This window comes from Mobula birostris, chromosome 2, assembly GCF_030028105.1.
Source record: "Mobula birostris isolate sMobBir1 chromosome 2, sMobBir1.hap1, whole genome shotgun sequence".
Classification (NCBI taxonomy): domain Eukaryota; kingdom Metazoa; phylum Chordata; class Chondrichthyes; order Myliobatiformes; family Myliobatidae; genus Mobula; species Mobula birostris.
This window is the reverse complement of record NC_092371.1, coordinates 96,835,702-96,856,675: the sequence shown is the minus strand read 5'-3', so window position 1 is coordinate 96,856,675 and position 20,974 is coordinate 96,835,702. Positions and strand designations below refer to the sequence as shown.

The 20,974-nt window shown below is 42.2% G+C and overlaps 1 protein-coding gene across 7 annotated transcripts in view; it reads right to left on the bottom strand.

The window, feature by feature from the left end:
• Positions 1-20,974, bottom strand: part of LOC140188835 (septin-2) — a 200,429-nt gene that overhangs the window by 40,358 nt on the left and 139,097 nt on the right. For all 7 annotated transcript variants that reach the window (XM_072245497.1, XM_072245489.1, XM_072245521.1 and 4 more), the window contains one exon: positions 15,425-15,508. In XM_072245497.1, the coding sequence (XP_072101598.1) occupies positions 15,425-15,508 (84 nt within the window). The remainder of the gene's footprint in view (positions 1-15,424; positions 15,509-20,974) is intronic.

Below are 20,974 nucleotides of genomic sequence, written 5' to 3'. Positions count from 1 at the left end.
TCCACCCTTGCCTGGGTGCCGGGTTCACCGCGGAAGAACGGTCGTATCTGGAACGGAGGGGTCACAGTTGGTGACCACAGCGGGATAGAAGATGTAAAAGGATCCGCCCGAAAGCCAACTGCGAAGAACATCAAAGGTCTGTTTCAATCAAAATTTGCATCTCTCTCTCTCCAACAGCACAACAGCGATTACTGCGAACTGTACTAAGCTGAACTGAACTCTGCATCACTTAAGACTGATCATTCTACCCCTAGACTGCGATAGGGCTTGGTTGATTCTGTGACAAGAATACACATAGATAAGATGTTAGCTGTCCTGTGTGATCAGCAGTTGGTCTGCCACCTGTCTTCAGGAGAGAGAGAGATAAGGGAAACAATGGAGCAACATTTGGAGATGTGTAATGAAGGGACGGGAGAGAGAATAACAGAAGCTGTCTAGAGCGGCCCCCCCTTTGAACCCTGAACTGTTTGAAGTGATGGACAGGCGATACCCCAGCAGGGGGATAAAAAGGGACAGGCTCGCTAAGGCAGGACACACACGACACCCGAGGTAACGAGACCCTGTAAGCGGTGCGCCTCTCACAAGTCGGTGGGAAGTACCAGGCCATAAACGCCCAGGGTGGAAAGGCACGATCGGCGGGAACCTGGTGTGTGTCCACCCTTGCCTGGGTGCCAGGTTCAGCGCAGAGAAACGGTCGTATCTGGAAACGCAGGGGTCACGGTCGGTGACCTCAGTTGACATCACAGAGGGCTCGCCCGAAAGCTGACTGCGAAGGTCTGTGTGGAAGCTGTGTTGAATATTCATTCGTTTTGCTCTCTCTCCTTCCCCCCCACTGTCCATCGCCATGGCAACGATTACTGCGAACTGAACTAAATTGAACTGAACTTTGTGTCACTTTGAAACTGGTCATTTGCCCCTAGACAACGATAGAGCTTGATTGATCCTGTTATCTGAATTCTGTGTACATGTATGTTTATCATCGCTGAACTGTTGCATTCATTATCCTTTTGATTAGAGTACTGTGTTGCTTGTTTCTTTAATAAAACTTTCTTAGTTCTAGTAATCCAGACTCCAACTGAGTGATCCATTTCTGCTGGTTTGGCAACCCAGTTACGGGGTACGTAACAATTCCTATTACCCTAGTTCTGTGTACATGTGTGTTTTACAATTGCTAACCTGTTGCATTTATATCCTTACGATTAGAGTACTGTGTTACTTATTTCTTTAATAAAACTTTATTAGTTTCCAGTAATCCAGGCTCCAACTAGTGATCCATTTCTGCTGGTTTGGCAACCCAGTTACGGGGTATGTAACAAAGGATATACATGTTGAAGTGGAAGTTTCCAATAATGTTGTTTAGGAACTGAATGGGTAAATCCAAACTTTACACAGGTAATAAATTAAGCTACACAGGATGCCCAGTAACTAATCTTCAGCACAGACAACTTCCGAGGAGCTCAAAGCACTTACCTGCCTGCCTACCCTCTAGTAATGATAGTGATAGGTCAGATCGGTATAGGAAGAAATGTATTGGGGGGGGGTGTGCAAAAGACAGTAAGGTCCTTCTAACATACTGAACTTTATCGTAAGCTCACATGCCTAAACAGGACTATTGCCCATCTAAGTAGAGAAAATAAGTGACTGCTAGCTGTTACCCTGCCTCTATGAACTAACTGATGTCCTGTAACTCTGATACTCTTCCCACACTCAATACTTTCTCACTTTTTAACAGATTTGCCATATGAAGGCAAGCCTATGGTTAACAGGATCCACTGGTTGAATTACTTTCAAATACGCTGAACATGGATATCAATTATACGGCTGTCTGAATGTCAGAAAGGATGCATGCTGCCCTCTGCTTTCAGTGCATGTTAGCAAAGAAAGTCTTTTCAAAGCAGCATCTCAATGTAAAAAAGAGCACAACAAGCCAGAAAGGCTGAATTGTTGGGGGAAGTTTAGCAAAGTTCTAAAGTAGCTTATGCAATCTTTGAGCACAGTCAATTGTGCATTATTGCATCTTTAGTTTAACAGACTAATATTCAGAGGTCAGGAAATTTAAATTCAAATAATTATAGAGAACCAATAATGGTTATCATGAAACTACCAGACTGCTTTCAGCTCATAAACTCAGTATGGCCTACAAGTGAGTCTCAACTCAATACAGTTGACCTTAACTACCCAATGAAATAGCCCATCAATCTACTCGGGGGAAATGGGAAATATATATTATATACAGGCTATTCCCAGGTTACATACACCAAACTTGTAGACACTCACACATGCAAATGAGCTCCAGTAATATTACAAAACTCAGAAGTCTGTACTTACGTTTAGTTCCTACATTTTAAGACTACAGGGCATGCACCTAAGGTGAGAAGATTTCAAAGCAGATGTGTGGGGTCATTTTTGGTACCTGGAATGTTCTGCCAGGGTTGGTAGTGGATGCAATTACAATAGAGGTAGTTAGACAGCCACAATATGCAGAAGTTGAAAGGACATGGACTTTATGTAAGCAGAAGATAGCAGTTCAGTTAAGGCTTTTAATCATAAGTCTCATTTGTTTGGAAACTCTCTCTCTCTATTGCTCTATTCTTCTCTATCTCTTGCACTACCCATTCCCACAACCCCTGCAAAACGGGAACCCATTGATAACCCAGGATAGCCTATATATAAAAATTGTGACCAAATCCAATAATAGTTAACAAAATTAAATTCTGTTTTCTGTGACATAACAAAGAGCCCAAAGCTATTCACAAACAATATCAGAATTACAGAGATCCAGAGGCAGGAGGAATGTGATACATTTAAAGGGCAACAGATAAAGTAAACATTGCTTTATGAAAAGAAAATCACATCTGACCAATTCTACAGATTTCTTTAAAGGGAAATAAGAGGGCTAAGATGACAGTTCGCTCAACAAAACATTAGCCGGGCATTACCACAGTATTCTAGGAAAATCCTGGTTTAGCAACTAGGGCAAAAGGATAATAATTCTTAATGAAATCTCCAGCATCAATGAAGGAGTTCGGGGTGTGGCTACACAGAAGAAATATGCTGAATTGAATGAATGTATAAAAATTGAATGAAAGTAGAAATATTAAATGGTTAATGGATTTTATAACCGCAACAACAGCTACATTTTTATTACAGGATTGGACTAAGGTATAAGGTGCAATGATGAGTGACTTCTCCATATTTAAGTAATTGTGAGCTTCTTGGAAATTAATCCAAAATAATTTCCAGTGTCAACGTTTTTTAAATTTGGTTTAATTTACTTTAAAGCAATTTATCATCATGAATCATGTTGCAATTTGTCTCAAAGGATGTTCAGGTTATTTCAGCTTGCGAAGTAGAACAATGAGGTTTACGGCAGAAGCCAACAGCTGCATGGCTACCAAAGAGCTTCTTCAGTAACACTTCACCAAAGCCAAAATGTCACTCAACACATTCCCTCCTTGGATGAATACTGTGTCCTCACTTGTTTTTAATCTTTCAATACGTCCAGTGAATTGGTCTTCCCATGAAGTTTGAAAACACAAAGTTACTTGCAGTTCCAAGATGTTTTAAGTAAACTGCATTGCAATAGAGGGGCACCATCTTTGCTCTAAGATCTAGAATAAATAGCAGCCATCTTGCGTGAATTTCTGGCAATCATCAAAACTGCGTAACTGCTGCAGCCACCATTTTCAAGATCAGTAAGCTGCTAACTTTATCAGTGAAATTTATCAATCTGAAGTTTAATGAGGTTTAATGAAGAGAACATTCTTAGTAACTGAGGTCTTGGAAATAACAATGACTCCTGCTGGCATGTTGGTACAAGACTTCTAATTCATGGATTCAAGGCAGCAATAATCGCCTGAGTCTGGTTCTGAAATGAGGGAATCAGCAACCAGAGGTTAAAATAGTTGAGATACGGCAACCACAATATAATTAGCTTCAGAACACTAGAGATTTTAAAAATCATGTAAACAAAAAGTGTGTCTTAATATGTAAAAGGTTTTGTTGGTATAATAGAAAATACTGAGAAATATAATAAATAAAAATGGGAAAGGAGGAGCAGAATAACATGTTCAAATGCTGGAGGAACTCAGCAGGTCAGGTAGCATCTATGGAAATGAATAAATAGTCAGCATTTCAGGCTGAGACCCTTCTTCAGGGACGGAAGCTGAATGTATTGAGGAGAAAAGGTATCAAACCATACTAATACAAACGGAAGCAGTGCTTAATGGAAACCATCTGGAGTGGAAAAGTGTGGCAAATAACACTAAACAAGAGTCTACGTCTGGGCCTCTGTACACTTCCATACACAACTAATTTGTTATAAGACATTGATGATACACTAAGGGCATGAGGACTACCCCAAATTGGAGCACCACAATTTTATAAATAAACATATTGGGCAGCAGAATGGGCAAATAGACAGGTTATTATTTATCAACCTGAAATAATTGTCATAAGACAACCATTATCTAAAATGGTAATATTGATACACATACAGAATTTCTGGTCTATATAAAATATAAATACTGTAACTAAGTTCTCTGCACCAATTGGCTATGAAACAATCATAGGCAGAACTAAAAGGGAAGATATAAAAAGAAATCTGTAGTGATTGGAATGTGAAACCAAAACCCAGAAATTCTTTCTAATGGAATAAATAATTACAGAATGCGAAAAACTGTAGCTCTCCCTTCTCACTTAGGATAAGGTGATACCTCTCTCTCCCTTATTAATGAGCGAGTGAGGGAGAGGGAGCATGCATGTGAGAGAGAGGGGCATGCGGGCAAGAGAGAGAGGGGGGCCGAGTGCTTGCGCACGTGAGAGAGAAGGGGTGGCGAGAGAGGGCGGGCGAGACTGTGGCATGTTGAAGAGCTGGGTTATGAGCTACAATTTTTAATGGTCTCTAGATCATGGTCTCTTTTGGGGTCTTTGCTATTGCTTGCACGGTGGGTGGTGGGGGGCTGATGCTACCTGCTGGAACAAGTGGGGGGGGGGGAGGTTGATGCTTTATTGCTACTTCTGCATGGATAGGGGAAGGGGCTTTGAGGTTCTTTGTCTTTTTGTCATTCATTTTTGGGGTTTTCTGTTTCATGGATGTATGCTAAGAGTAAGAATTTCAGGTTGTAGGTATCCTCTGATATTAAATGGAACCACTGAAATCAATGAACCGAGCAGCTTATTTCTACACAGTAACACTTTAAGACCCCATACAGTAACACAGAGACCAGCTAAATAACAACACACTTTATGGAGTAAATTGCTTTGGTATATATCTTTCAAAAGTCAACTGCTGCAAACACAATACACCTTCCATTGTACTGATCTACTGATTAATTACATTAAGAGCAGAAAAATGCTCTGAATGTGATTTGAGATTATTTACGGAAAAAGCAATAAATTGAAACCCTTCTATCAGAGCATTTCTGATTAACCATCAATGAGCTGCATGTTACTGCTATTTCCTTCTCCAAAGATGCTGCTTAACCTGGTCTGTGCACCATATACCTTAATATATTATAAACTTTAATGAGTACTGCAGATACTTAAAGCATTATGATCATTAATACACTTCACAGAAAATTCTTCAATGATGTGCACATAATAAAGAAACTGCAACATATGTACAAATGTCATTATGTAAATGTCTTCTGCACAATAACATTTAAATAAAACTCCTTTGATCATTATAAAATCCATTCAATGTGAACAACAGTCTATGCAACAATAAATTACAAACACACATTCTTCTGGACTCTCATCAATCAAATCTAACTTCTTCAACCAAAATAGAAAGTGACTTTCAGGTTTTACTACAATTACAAAGGCATTCTCAATGTACATGTGCAATCAGAAGCAAGGAAACAGTTTTTTTCAACTTGTCACATGTACAGATCGACCTTCACTAATCTGACTACCTATAATCCGGTTCCTTCGATAATCCAGCACTGATTATGCTTAATGTGATCCTTCTGTAATTCGGCATTTTCACAAATCCGGCACTCCTCAGGTCCCAATGGTGCCGGATTAGTGAAGGTCGACCTGTACTGAGATAGAGTTTTGTCTGCATGCCATCCAGACAGATCATTGCACATACAAGTAAATCAAAATAGTAAACAATAACAGAATGTAGGATATACTGTTAAAGTTACACAGAAAATGCATTATAGGTAGAAAATAAAGTGCAACGGCCACGACAAAGTAGATTAAGAGATCAAGAGTTCATTGATTTATAGTCTTACAGCATGGAAACAGGCACTTCAGCCCAACTTGTACAACTTATTGCCTGGCAAGATAGTCCCACCTGCTTTCCTTTGGCCCATTGACCTCTAAACCTCTCCTATCCATGTACTTGTTTTTTGAAGTGTTGTTAATTTTCCTGCCTCAACCACCATTTCTGGCAGATCATTCCAAATATGCATCACCACAAAAAGCTTCCCTGATGCTCCATTTACATCTTTCACCTCTGATCTTAAACCTCTCTTCTTGTAATTCAAGCCCTCAGCTCCATGCAACATTCTGAAAAATCTTTTCTGCCTCTTTCAAGCTTAATAATATTTTTCCTAGGACCAAAACTGTACACAATACTCTGACTGCAATAGTGCATTGACCAATTAGAAAAGTACAGCACAGTACAGGCCCTTCAGCCCACAATATTGTGCCGACCCTCAAACCCTGCCTCCCATATAAGACCCACTTTAAATTCCCCCATATACCTGTCTAGTAGTCTCTTAAACTTCACTAGTGTATCTGCCTCCACCACTGACTCAGGCAGTGCATTCCACGCACCAACCACTCTCTAAGTAAAAAACCTTCCTCTACTATCCCCCTTGAACATCCCACCCCTTACCTTAAAGCCATGTCCTCTTGTATTGACCAGTGGTGCCCTGGGGAAGAAGCACAGGCTATCCACTCTATCTATTCCTCTTATTATCTTGTACACCTCTATCATGTCCCCTCTCATTCTCCTTCTCTCCAAAAAGCTAGTACCCCCTATGCCTCCTTTACCACCCTAACTGAGACTTGGCTTTCAGTAAACTATACACTTGCACTCCTAGATTCCTTTGTTCCAAAACACTCTGCAGGGTCCTACCATTCACTGTACAAGCCCTACCTGGCTTGATCCCCAAAACACAAAACCTCACCTTTACCCAAAATGAAAGCCATTTGCCTATCTTCAGCCCACATATCCAGCTGATCAAGATTTCCCTACATTCTACACCAGCCTTTCTCAACCTTTTTTCCCTGGAGAAACTCTTGAAATCATTTTGAGCTCTCAGGGAACGCCCCCACCCCCCCATAAAAGTTATTATATCTAGAGCTCATGGGACATTAGCATGATCGGTAAGCTGTAAATATAACAATCCAAAAATAATTGTCAATGCTCTTTTGAATAGAGAATGAATTTTTAGCCAATCTTTTCTGGAAAAAAAAGTTAAGCTTAGCTTACCTTTCTTGAAATTACTTTTTTTCTCTTTCGTAAAAGGTAAACATAATAAATTTCTCAATTCTGGGTTGAACTTGGGATAAGCACACATGCATTTCAACTTCAACTGAAATGAGACCATTTCTATCCTTGCTCTTGATGCTTGTTAAACAGAAAAAGCTTGTAAGAAGATGAAAACTGCAGCAAAATATTCATTCTCGAGTGAACTGGTCTTAAAGCTACTGAATAAGTTGCCTCCTGAATCTTTTTACTGACTTTTGTTTTGAGATTTAATTAGTCGTTTAAAATAATCAGCACTTTTATGTGTCATATGGCTGTGATTTGTAGTTAAGTGTCTTTTTAATTTTGAAGGAACCATTACTACATTTGTAAATTGTTTGCCACAGACTAGACACAATGGAATAGGACAACTTGGATCACCAGTCCATGTAAAACCCATTGATAAGTAGTTTTCATTGTAAAGACATGGTAGCAGTTAATTACATTAGTCCCGCCCACTGCTTGTCTCCAGGACCCAGAAGAGGCTGATGGACTTCTTCTGGCGCAACAGGAGGCACTGGGTCTCTGCTATGGTCTTGAGTCTTCCAATCGCAGAAAGTGGTCAGTCATTGGTGAGTGCATACCCAGCTGGCAGCTCTCTGCCTCAGAACCCTGCAGAGATACCTTTACAGCAACCACCCTCTGAGACGGCATGTGCTGGTGATGCACTTTCTCAGCAGGGGACCAGCCTGCAACAGCACCAGCTGCGCCACTTTGAGGGAACTGCCTCACTTTTACCGAGAGTTGTTGAGGGTATGGGGTCTAGTCTCATTCAGACAGGATGCTGGGGGACGGTGCTCTAACTGTGAAGGGGACTGGTCCCCATCCTATCACAGTAAGTGAGGAGGGGGATTGGGAAAGCGGAGGGGTTCCGGCTGCACCACCATTTGGAGGAGTAGAAGTGCTCGTCGGACCGAGGCCTCAGGAGACCACGTGGGGAGAAGGCCCTGCATAACACGAGCTGTCTCACAGGGATGCCTACTGTACCCTTCCGTGACCTCCAAAGCACTTTCACTTTGTCTGCTGACCAGACTTAGCTTGGTGGTCTGTTTTACCATCTGGCAGTGGAGGAGGTTCCCAGTAGAAATATCTTTATGCAGGTCCCTTCACATTGAAGAACTGGGGTGGAAAGTCTGACATAGGGCAGTGCCATGCAACGGGTACTGACACCCCGTCCACCTGTCCATCCTGTGGTCCGGAGGAGTCAGTGTACCGCGCGTACATGGAGTGTGAGAGGTTGCACGTCCTCTGAAGGGGCTGCTGCTCAAGTTCTGGTTGAACTTCAGCCCCACACTCTTCATATACGGTATAATGGCCTCAGTACTGAACGGTGCAGGTCAGGAAGAGGATGTACTGGTGAGCATGCTCCTGAGCTTAGCCAAGATGGCCATTCATGGGTCTAGGCATTGGGTAATCGAGGGCTCTGCCAAGGATGACTGCCTGCCCCTCTTCCGAGGATATGTTTGTGCCCAGCTGTCCTTGAAGAGGGTGCATGTGATCACAACGGGTATTGTGGGGGATTTCAGGGAGCAGTGGGCCCTCTGGGGGAATTGACTGTTTTATAGACAGTAATCATATTTTAATTTGAACTTATTCACCGTCTTGTAAATGCTTAATGTTTGTACTTTGTGTATTTGTTGTGTAAATAAAGTTTCATTGTTTTGTAAAAAAAAAAGGATGGACTTTTTTAGTCTGCTGTTGTATTATTTCAGTGAAATGACTCAGGAGATTGTAATTCTTCATCATTACCCTTATCAAAATTGTCCATAGGCCTAGGCTCAGAATTCTCCTCCTCCATCTCACACTTCCTCTTCAAAAATCGCCATATTGACCACCTGTAGAATGCGAATTTAGCTCCAAATTTTTTTTACACTGGTCAAGTTTGTTCACTCCTAAAAGTCAGTCAGCCGAGGGAAAGTTGGGGGAGGTAATTCATGTGGGAGACACTGACGTCACAGCTCAAGTTGGGAGAATGCATTCAATGCCCAGAAAACGTACTTCATGCTGCTCATCAGACTGCCATCCTCCCCTCTCTGCAATATAGCACTCACCAATTATCAGCCTACCATCCTCTCCTCCGTGCAATACAGCACTCACCAATTATCAGCCTACCATACTCCCTTCCATGCAATACAGCACTCACCAATTATCAGCCTACCATCCTCCCCTCCGTGCAATACAGCACTCACCAATTATCAGCCTACCATCCTCCCCTCCGTGCAATACAGCACTCACCAATTATCAGCCTACCATCCTCCCCTCCGTGCAATACAGCACTCACCAATTATCAGCCTACCATCCTCCCCTCCGTGCAATACAGCACTCACCAATTATCAGCCTACCATCCTCCCCTCCCTGCAGTATAGCACTCACCAATTATCAGCCTACCATCCTCCCCTCCGTGCAATACAGCACTCACCAATTATCAGCCTACCATCCTCCCCTCCCTGCAGTATAGCACTCACCAATTATCAGCCTATCTTGCATCAAAAACTGAGAATGGAGTCAACCAAACAAATACAGTTCTACTGCACACTGCCATACTGGGCTGAAAGACCACTAATGACTTAGGAGATTGTCCTTACCCTTATTAAAATTGGGCTGCTTGGTCACTGCAAGCTTTAGCACTGCAGGTTGTGTGAAGTTCAAGAATTGATGTTTATTTTTAATTTTCTTTAATTTTTCTCTCACAAAACCCCTAACCATCTCTCACGGAACCCCATTTGAAAAAGAAATCCTGTTCTACACACTATTGACAACAGCAGCTATTTTAGTATCATCTGTGAGCAGCCAAAAAAGTTGAGCAACAACCCTACTTTTTCAGGAGGCTAAAGAAATTCGCATGTCCCTGTCGACTCTGACCAATTTTTATCAGTGCGCCAAAGAAAGCATTACAGCTTGGTATGACGACTGCTCTGCACATGACAGCAAGAAATGGCACAGACCTCACGACACCACTCCAGCACATAGAAACAAAGAAAATAGGTGCAGGGGTAGGCCATTCGGCCCTTCGAGCCTGCACCGCCATTCAGTATGATCATGGCTGATCATCCAACTCAGAACCCTGCACCAGCCTTCCCTCCATACTCCCTGATCCCTTTAGCCACAAGGGCCATATCTAACTCCCTCTTAAATATAGCCAATGAACCGGCCTCAACTGTTTCCTGTGGCAGAGAATTCCACAGATTCACCACTCTCTGTGTGAAGAAGTTCCTCCTCATCTCAGTCCTAAAAGCTTCCCCTTTGTCCTCAAACTGTGACCCCACATTCTGGACTTCCCCAACATCGGGAACAATCTTCCTGCATCCAGCCTGTCCAATCCCTTTAGAATTTTATACGTTTCAATCAGATCCCCCCTCAATCTTGTGTAAATTCCAGCGAGTATAAGCCCAATCGATCCAGTCTTTCATCATATGGGTCTTCGTCAGGGTCTCGGCCTGAAACGTCGACTGCACCTCTTCCTACAGATGCTGCCTGGCCTGCTGCGTTCACCAGCAACTTTGATGTGTGTTGCTTGAATTTCCAGCATCTGCAGAATTCCTGTTGTTCAAGTCACCCTGCATCCTCTTAGCATCCTCCTCACAGCTAACACTGCCGCCCAGCTTTGTGTCATCCGCAAACGTGGAGATGCTGCATTTAATTCCCTCGTCTAAGTCATTAATATATATTTTAAACAACTGGGGTCCCAGCACTGAACCTTGCGGTACCCCACTAGTCACTGCCTGCCATTCTGAAAAGGTCCCGTTTATTCCCACTCTTTGCTTCCTGTCTGCCAACCAATTCTCTATCCACATCAATACCATACCCCCAATACCGTGTGCTTTAAGTTTGCATACTAATCTCCTGGGTGGGGCCTTGTCAAAAGCCTTTTGAAAATCCAAATATACCACATCCACTGGTTCTCTCCTATCCACTCTACTAGTTACATCCTCAAAAAATTCTATGAGATTTCTCAGACATGATTTTCCTTTCACAAATCCATGCTGACTTGTCCGATGATTTCACCGCTTTCCAAAAGTGCTGGTATCACACCTTTGTTAACTGACTCTAGCATTTTCCCCACCACTGATGTCAGGCTTACCGGTCTATAATTCCCCGGTTCCTCTCTCCCTCCTTTTTTAAAAAAGCGGGGTTACATTAGCCACCCTCCAATCCTCAGGAACTAATCCACAATCTAAAGACTTCTGAAAAATCATCACTAATGCATCCACTATTTCTTGGGCTACTTCCTTAAGCACTCTGGGATGCAGACCATCTGGCCCTGGGGATTTATCTGCCTTTAATCCCTTCAATTTACCTAACACCACTTCCCGACTAACATGTATTTCCCTCAGTTCCTCCATCTCACTGGACCCTCGGTCCCCTACTATTTCCGGAAGATTACTTATGTCCTCCTTAGTGAAGACAGAACCAAAGTAGTTATTCAATTGGTCTGCCACGTCCTTGGTCCCCATGATCAATTCACCTGTTTCTGACTGTAAGGGACCTACATTTGTCTTAACCAATCTTTTCCTTTTCACATATCTATAAAAGCTTTTACAGTCAGTTTTTATGTTCCCTGCCAGGTTTCTCTCATAATTTTTCTTCCCTTTCCTAATTAAGCCCTTTATCCTCCTCTGCTGGGCTCTGAATTTCTCCCAGTCCTCAGGTGAGCCACTTTTTCTGGCTAATTTGTATGTTTCTTCTTTGGAATTGATACTATCCCTAATTTCCCCTGTCAGCCACAGGTGCACTACCTTCCCTGGTTTATTCTTTTGCCAAACTGGGATGAACAATTGTTGTAGTTCATCCATGCGATCTTTAAATGCTTGCCATTGCATATCCACCATCAACCCCTTAAGTATCATTTGCCTGTCTATCTTAGCTAATTCACGTCTCATACCTTCGAAGTTAACCTTCTTTAAGTTCAGAACCTTTGTTTCTGAATTAACTATGTCACTCTCCACCTTAATGAAGAATTCTACCATATTATGGTTACTCTTACCCAAGGGGCCTCGCATGACAAGATTGCTAACTATCCTTCCTCATTGCTCAATACCCAGTCTAGAATGGCCTGCTCTGTAATTGGTTCCTCGACATGTTGATTCAAAAAACCATCCCGCATATATTCCAAGAAATCCTCTTCCTCAGCACCCTTACCAATTTGGTTCACCCAATCTTTATGTAGATTGAAGTCACCCATTATAACTGCTGTTCCTTTATTGCATACATTTCTAATTTCCTGTTTAATGCCATCCCCAACCTCACTACTACTGTTAGGTGGCCTGTACACAACTCCCACCAGCGTTTTCTGCCCCTTAGTGTTATGCAGCTCTACCCACATCGATTCCACATCCTCCCGGCTAATGTCCTTCCTTTCTATTGCTTTAATCTCATCTTTAACCAGCAACGCCACCCCACCTCCTTTTCTTTCATGTCTATCCCTCCTGAATATTGGATATCCCTGAATGTTGAGCTCCCATCCTTGGTCACCCTGGAGCCATGTCTCTGTGATCCCAACTATATCATATTCATTAATAACTATCTGCACATTTAATTCATCCACCTTGTTCCGAATGCTCCTTGCATTGACACACAAAGCCTTCAGGCTTGCTTTTACAACACTCTTAGCCCTTACGCAATTATGTTGAAAAGTGGCCCCTTTTGATTTTTGCTCTGGATTTGCCTGCCTGCCACTTTTACTTTTCACCTTACTACTTTTTGCTTCTACCTTCATTTTACACCCCTCTGTCTCTCTGCACTTGTTCCCATCCCCCTGCCACATTAGTTTAAATCCTCCTGAACAACAGTAGCAAACGTGGAAACCAGCCTCCCATCTATAGATTCTGTCTATATGTCTCACTGCATTAGTAAAGCAGCCAACATAATCGAAGAATCCACACACCCTGGACATTCTCTCTTCTTCCCCCTTCCATCAGGCAGAAGATACAAATGCCTGAAAGCACATAATACTAGGCTCAAGAACACCTTCTGCCCCGCTGTTTATAAAACTATCGATTAATACCCAACTATTATGAGCTGGACTCTTGATGTCACGATATGCCTTGTTGTGATCTTGCACCTTAATTGTCTACCTGCCCTGCACTCTCTAACTGTTACACTCTATTGTTTTACATTTGTATTGTTTTCCCTTGTTTTACCTCAATACAGTGCTGTAATAATCTGAACTATACAAACAATATGCAAGACAAGCTATTCACTGTGCCTTGGTACGTGTGACAATAATATAACTAATTCCAATTCACTAACCAAGCCTTGAATATTCACATCCAATTTAATTATATAAATCAGAAACAGTAAAGGTCACAACACCAGCCCTTGTAAGCAAAACACCAATCCAAAAGACAATCCTTAACCATCACCCACTGCTTCTAAGCACTGAGCAAATGTGTGCAATCAGTTATCTACCCCTCTATCCCGTGAAATCTAACATTCCAAACTAGCCTGCCATGAGGGACCTTGCCAAAGGACTTATAAAGTCCAGAGAGACAACATCCACTACCCTATCCTCATCCACCCTCTCAATTACTTCCTTGAAAAATCATAAATCTTCCATAATAAGAGAGTTCCACAACTTAAGATAAAAAGTACTCTATTAATCATTGCTTTAATTATATAATGTATTTAATCTTCCAGAATATCCTCTTAAATTTACCATGCCTTGAATGCCCTCCCACAACCGCACCTTCCTTGCCATTATGTGCATCATAATTCATTTGGGCAATTCACATTGTTGACTTAGAATCCTGACAATGAATGGCATAAGGCCCTTGGATAACAGAAATAACCATAAGACTAAAAGACAAAGGAGCAGAATTAGGAACTCTGCCAATCGAGTCTGCTCCGCCATTTCATCATGGCTGTTTTATTATCTCTCTCAACACCATTCTCCTGCCTTCTCCCTTAACTTTTGACACCCTGACTAATCAAAAACCTATCAACCTCCATTTTAAATTTACTCAATGACTTGGCCTCCACACCCATCCACAATAATAAACTTCACAGATTCACCACCATCCGACCAAAGAAGCACAGATTCACTGCCCTCCTCAACTTATCCAAGTGGATGTCCCTTTATTCTGAGGCTGTGCCTTTTCATCCTAGACCCCCACCCCATCCCTGCCCACCCTTACCTCGAAAAGGATATTATTAATCTGCCTCCATTCTATCAATTTGTTTTATCCTTTTGATTTCAGTAAATGCACAGGGAGTTCAAAGTCTGACAGTTTCTGTCACTGCCTCCTCTTTGTATTATAGCTCCCTTGAGAAACAGAGCAACATGCCAGTAGCCTTTTTTGATCACCTCTTGACCGGTGCCCTAGTCTTTAGCGATTTATCTACTGTAAGTGGAATCTGCAAGATTTTTTCTCTTCCATAAATTCATACCTTTTTTCATTAAGAAATAAAAAATAATATACAAGATGCCCTTAATTTTTTTCCCCACCTGAATCTTTCCTCTTCAGAAACCCAAAACAGTTTTCACCATTCCTTTTTGAATCACAGCCACATGTTGCAAGAAGTTCCCACAGGAGGCAGCTGCTTTTCACTGCCTCACCCAAGAAGTCATTTTATTTTTATTTGTAGCTTACACATTCCGGGAACTTAAAACTTTGATCAAGATGAGGAAACAAGCTTTGTTTTGTTAATTCTTATTCCAAAAGCTGCAGAAGCCAATGTCGAACCATTGTCTAGTTGAGATTAATTAATTCAACACAGATGTGAGATAAAAGCTACAATTTCAATGACTTGGCATATTTCTACTCAATCAGCCTATAAACCATAAGGATTCCATGATCCTTGAATTTAAATTGCTAACATATTAAAAACAATTTTAAATTCACACCAGATGACTTAAAAAAAAACAACAAACATTTGGTAAAATTTTTATACAGGACCCAATAACAACCAAGAATGGCAGAGAGAAGAAAAACTGTAACCAACCTGCCAACACGCTTCAGCCGCTCAGAACGGAAATTCTCATAGTGTAGGTCCTGGGTGACTTCTTGCAGATCCTGCATGTGTGTGCTGCAAAACAGTAAAAATTCAAACATGAAATTTTAGTCAGCGTCCTCTTCTGTTTCTACGCTTCTTAGCTATTTTCAACTATCTTTCCTACAAGTACAGGAACCTGGTAAAGTTGAATGTGGAGCCTTCTTCATAAAATCAACCTGCAAATCTCAAGCAGATCACTCAACTGGAGATGTACCAACAATGCTAACACTCACTTTTCAGAGTGAGTGGATAGCAATCAAAATAATTTCTGACAGAAAAAAGCAGTTAAAAAAAGAACATACACATGGATTCTATTTGGTCCTTTGCTCCTCATCCTCATCCTCAAAGCCATTTAGTTTCAACTGAATTGAATCAATCATTGAAACTATGCCAAGTTAGATCTAGTTCAAGGTCAGAAGATGCAAGAAAACAAGAGCAGGCATAGGCCACCAGGTCAATCAAGCCTGCCCTGCCATGCCACATGAAGTGATGGAGAACAATAATATCACCCACCACAGAAACAGGCCATTCAGCCTATCAAGAATCTGCCTTGACCATGGAATACACAATTATACAAACCCCACTTTATTCTCCTTGCATTATTATCAATCCTTCCAAGTTTCTACCACTCGTCGACACATTGGGACATATTTACAGTGGCAAACCAAAAGAGATTAGAGGTCAAGAGAGAAACTGGCTGACCAACTGTGCAACAATTGTCGCAACAGCTGTGCCACCTCATGGCTGACTGCCCCAGGCCTATCTCCAGTTCTGTCCCAATTTTCCATAACCTTGAAAGATTCCACAATCTTTCCAAACTTTTTTTTAAACTCCTCTTTGAGCGCCTTCAGCAATCTAGCTTTTGCAACCTTCTGGTGGAGAGGCTTCCTCTGTAAGAAGAAATTTCTACACACCTCAGTTTTAAATGACCACACTGTATAATTGTATTACCTTGTTTAAATCACTCCCACTGGTGGAAAAGACAAATACTGCAAATTCAGTGGTCAGATTTCTCAATCTAGGTGCTAGAAAACTGTAGGAATCACTAGAGTCTATGAAAAGTGCAAACATTATCTTCATCAAGATCGTGGTTCAGACTTAGTTATTCGTAGGGATGGTTTTAGGAACAGAAAGAGGAGTTAGAGATCAGTTTACGGTCCAGGGACAGAGGTGTGGGGAAGCTGGAAGTCAGGTCTTGTTCCGTATTTCAAGTTCAGTAACATGGACCGGTGACAAAGGACATCTGCAGTCCAGGCATCCACTCTGTGCTTGAAGGCCAGTGACATGGAAAGGTGTCGTAAGACACCTGTGGTTGTAGGGCTGTCCCAGTCGGTGGGTCCCACAATCGGATGCCTATGCAAGCAGGAAGCATTAGGGCATGGAAGCCTGGAGTTTTGCATTCCATCATCAGCTAGTCTGTGGGTTGATAGCTAAAATTGGACCCCAAAGGTCAATCAGTAGTCCGGAAATCAAAGATCAATGGCCAGAACCTGGAGTCTGGAAATTGTTCTTGAATTGCAGTCTGTGCATGTGCATATGTGTGTGGCAGGAAAGAGGCTTGTTTTGACCATAAGGCCATAAGATATAGGAGTAGATTCAGGCCATTTGGCCCTTTGAGTCTGCTCCACCATTTCATCCTGGCTGATCCATTTCTCCTCTCAGACCCAATCTCCTGTCTTTTCCCCAAATCATTTTATGCCCAGACCAATCAAGAATCTATCAACCTCTGTCTTAAATATACATAAAGACATGGCCTCCACCGCTGTCTATGGCAACAAATTCCACAAAGTCACCACCTTGGCTAAAGAAATTCCTCCTCATCTCCATTCTAAAAAGACGCCCTTCTATTCTGAGGTTATATCCTCTGGTCTAAGACACTCCCATCATAGGAAACATCCTCTCCCCATCCACTCTATCAAGGTCTTGCACTATTCGATAGATTTCAATGAGGTCACCCTTCATTCTTCTGAATTGTAGTGAATACACCCAGACCCATCAAACAACTCTTCATATGACAAGCCACTCAATCCTGGAATCATTTTCGTGAACCTCCTTCGAACCCTCTCCAATTTCAGCACATCCTTTCTAAGATAAGGGGCCCAAACCTGCTCACAATAATCCAAGTGAGGCTTCTCCAGAGTTTTATAAAGCCTCTCAACATTACATCCTTGCTTTTATATTCCAGTCCTCTTGAAATGAATACCAACATTGCATTAACCTTCCTCACCACAGACTCAACCTGAAAATTAACCTTCCGGACTCCAAAGTCTCTTTGCACCTCAGATTTCTGTATTTTCTGTCCATTTAGAAAATTGTCTACCCTTACATTTCTTCAACAGAAGTGTATGACCATACACCTCCCAACACCATATTCCATCTGCTATTTCTTTCCTCATTCTCCTAATCTGTCTAAGTCCTTCTGTAGCCTATTTCCTCAAAACGACCTGCCCCTCCTGCAAACTGTGCAACAAAGCCGTCAATTCCATCATTCAAATCATTGACATATAACACAAATAGGAGCGATCCCAACACAGACCCCTGTGCAACAGCACAAGTCACCGGTAGCCAACCAGAAAAGGTTCCCTTTATTGCCACTCTATGTCTTCTGCTAATCTGGCACTGCTTGATCTGTGCTAGAATCTTTTCTGTAATACCATGGGCTAGCTTGTTAAGCAACCTCATGTCTGGCACCTTGTCAAAGGCCTTCTGAAAATCCAAGTACACAGCTTCAATCCATTCTCATTTGTCTATCCTGCTTATTATTCCTTCAAAGAATTCCATCATATTTATCAGATAAGATTTTCCCTTTAGGAAACCATGCTGACCACGGCCTACTTAACCAAGCGTCTCCATTTACCCCAAAACCACACCCATAACAATCGACTCCAATATCTGGAAAGATCATTACTCCAATAACAATCGACTCCAATATCTGGAAAGATCATTACTAATGCCTCCACAATCTCTTCAGCTACCTCCTTCAGAACCCTGGGGTGGACTCTGCCTGGTCCAGGTAACTTATCCACCTTATTCAGACTTTTCAGTTGCCCAAGAACTTTCTCCCTAATAAGGGTAACTTCACAAACATCACAACCCCTGACACTCTGGAACTTCCACCATATTGCTAGCGTCTTCCACAGTGAAGAGTGATGCAAAATACTCATTCAGTTCGTCCATCGAGTCTGGTTGTAGTTGGGAGCTGCATGTCCAAGGTTACACATTGTATTGGAGGGAAAAGAAGGTACGCAGAGGGGGTGGAGTGGCTCTGCTGGTAAAGAATGGCTTCAAATCAGTAGAAAGATGTGACATAGGATTGAAAGATGTTGAATCGTTCTGAGTTGAGTTAAGAAACTGCCAGGGTAAAAAGACCGTGATGGCAGTTATATACAGGTGTCCCAACAGTAGCTGGGATGTGGACCATAGATTACAATGGGAATTAGGAAAGGCATGTCAAAAGGGCAATCTCATGGGAGATTTCAACATGCATGGCGATTGGGTAAATCAGGTTGGTGATGATTTCAAGAGTCAGTTTATTGATAGCGAGAGGATTCGAGTACAGGAGCAGGAAGGTACTACTGCAGTTGTACAAGGCCTTGGTGAGACCACACCTGGAGTATTGTGTGCAGTTTTGGTCCCCTAATCTGAGGAAAGACATCCTTGCCATAGAGGGAGTACAAAGAAGGTTCACCAGATTGATTCCTGGGATGGCAGGACTTTCATATTAAGAAAGACTGGATGAACTAGGCTTGTACTCGTTGGAATTTAGAAGATTGAGGGGGGATCTGATTGAAACGTATAAAATCCTAAAGGGATTGGACAGGCTATATGCAGGAAGATTGTTCCCGATGTTGGGGAAGTCCAGAACGAGGGGTCACAGTTTGAGGATAAGGGATAAGGGGGAAGCCTTTTAGGACTGAGATTAGGAAAAACTTCTTCACACAGAGAGTGGTGAATCTGTGGAATTCTCTGCCACAGGAAACAGTTGAGGCCAGTTCATTGGCTATATTTAAGAGGGAGTTAGATATGGCCCTTGTGGCTACGGGGATCAGGGGATATGGAGGGAAGGCTGGTGCAGGGTTCTGAGTTGGATGATCAGCCATGATCATAATAAATGGCGGTGCAGGCTCGAAGGGCCGAATGGCCTACTCCTGCACCTATTTTCTATGTTTCTATGTCTATCTACAAAATGGCTTTTTAGAGCAGTTTGTCATTGAGTGTACTAAGGGATCAGCTATACTGGATTGGGTGTTATGTAATAAAGCAGAGGTGATTAGGGAGCTTAACGTGAAAGAACCCTTAGGAAACAGTGATCACAATGTGATTGAGTTCGACTTGAAATTTGATAAGGAGAAAGTAAAGTCTGACATAGCAGTATTTCAGTGAAGTAAAGGAAATTAAAGTGGTGCGAGAGAGGAGTTGGCCAAAGTAAATTGGAAGGAGATGCTCACAGGGATGACAGAAGAGCAGCAATGGCGTGAATTTCTGGGAGGAATGAGGAAGGTGCAGGATAGATGTATTCCAAAAACAAAGAAATACTGAAACAGCAAAATAGTACAACTGTGGCCGATGAGGGAAGTCAAAGCTAACGTAAAAGCAAAAGAGAGGGCATACAACAAAGCAAAAATTAGTGGGAAGACAAAGGATTGGGAAGCTTTTAAAACCCTACAGAAAGCAACTAAAAGAATCATCAGGAGGGGAAAGATGAAATATGAAAGCAAGCCAGCAAACATTATCAAAGTGAATAGTAAAAGCTTTTTCAAATATGTAAAAAACAAAACAGCTGAGAGTGGATTTACGACCATTAGAAAATGTAGCCAGAGAAATAATAACGGGGGATAAGAAGATGACAAATGAACAAAGTGAGTATTTTGCATCAGTATTCACTGTAGAAGGCACTAGCAGTGTGCCAGATGTTGAAGGGTGTGAGCTAATGCCCCACCTCCCCCTCGTACCCCATCCGTTATTTATTTATTTATTTCTATACACACATTCTTTTTCTCTCTCTCCTTTTTCTCCCTCTGTCCCTCTCACTATACCCCTTGCCCATCCTCTGGGCTTCCCCCCTCCCCCTTTTCTTTCTCCCTAGGCCTCCTGACCAATGATCCTCTCATATCCCTTTTGCCAATCAACTGTCCAGCTCTTGGCTCCATCCCTCCCTCTCCTGTCTTCTCCTATCATTTCGGATCTCCCCCTCCCCCTTTCAAATCTCTTACTAGCTCTTCTTTCAGCTTGTCCTGACGAAGGGTCTCAGCCTGAAACATCGACTGTACCTCTTCCTAGAGATGCTGCCTGGCCTGCTGCATTCACCAGCAACTTTGATGTGTGTTAGTCAAGCATACTGTCGTTTTTCAAGCCTTCCACATCAGCCACAGCAGACAATGAACCTCGACCTTCGACATCGATGCAGGTAGACATAGAAGATGACCCGCCTGCCCTGATGAAAACAGACGATGAGATGACACTCCAGTGTCCCACCACCCCAACCCCCGGGCCACGGAC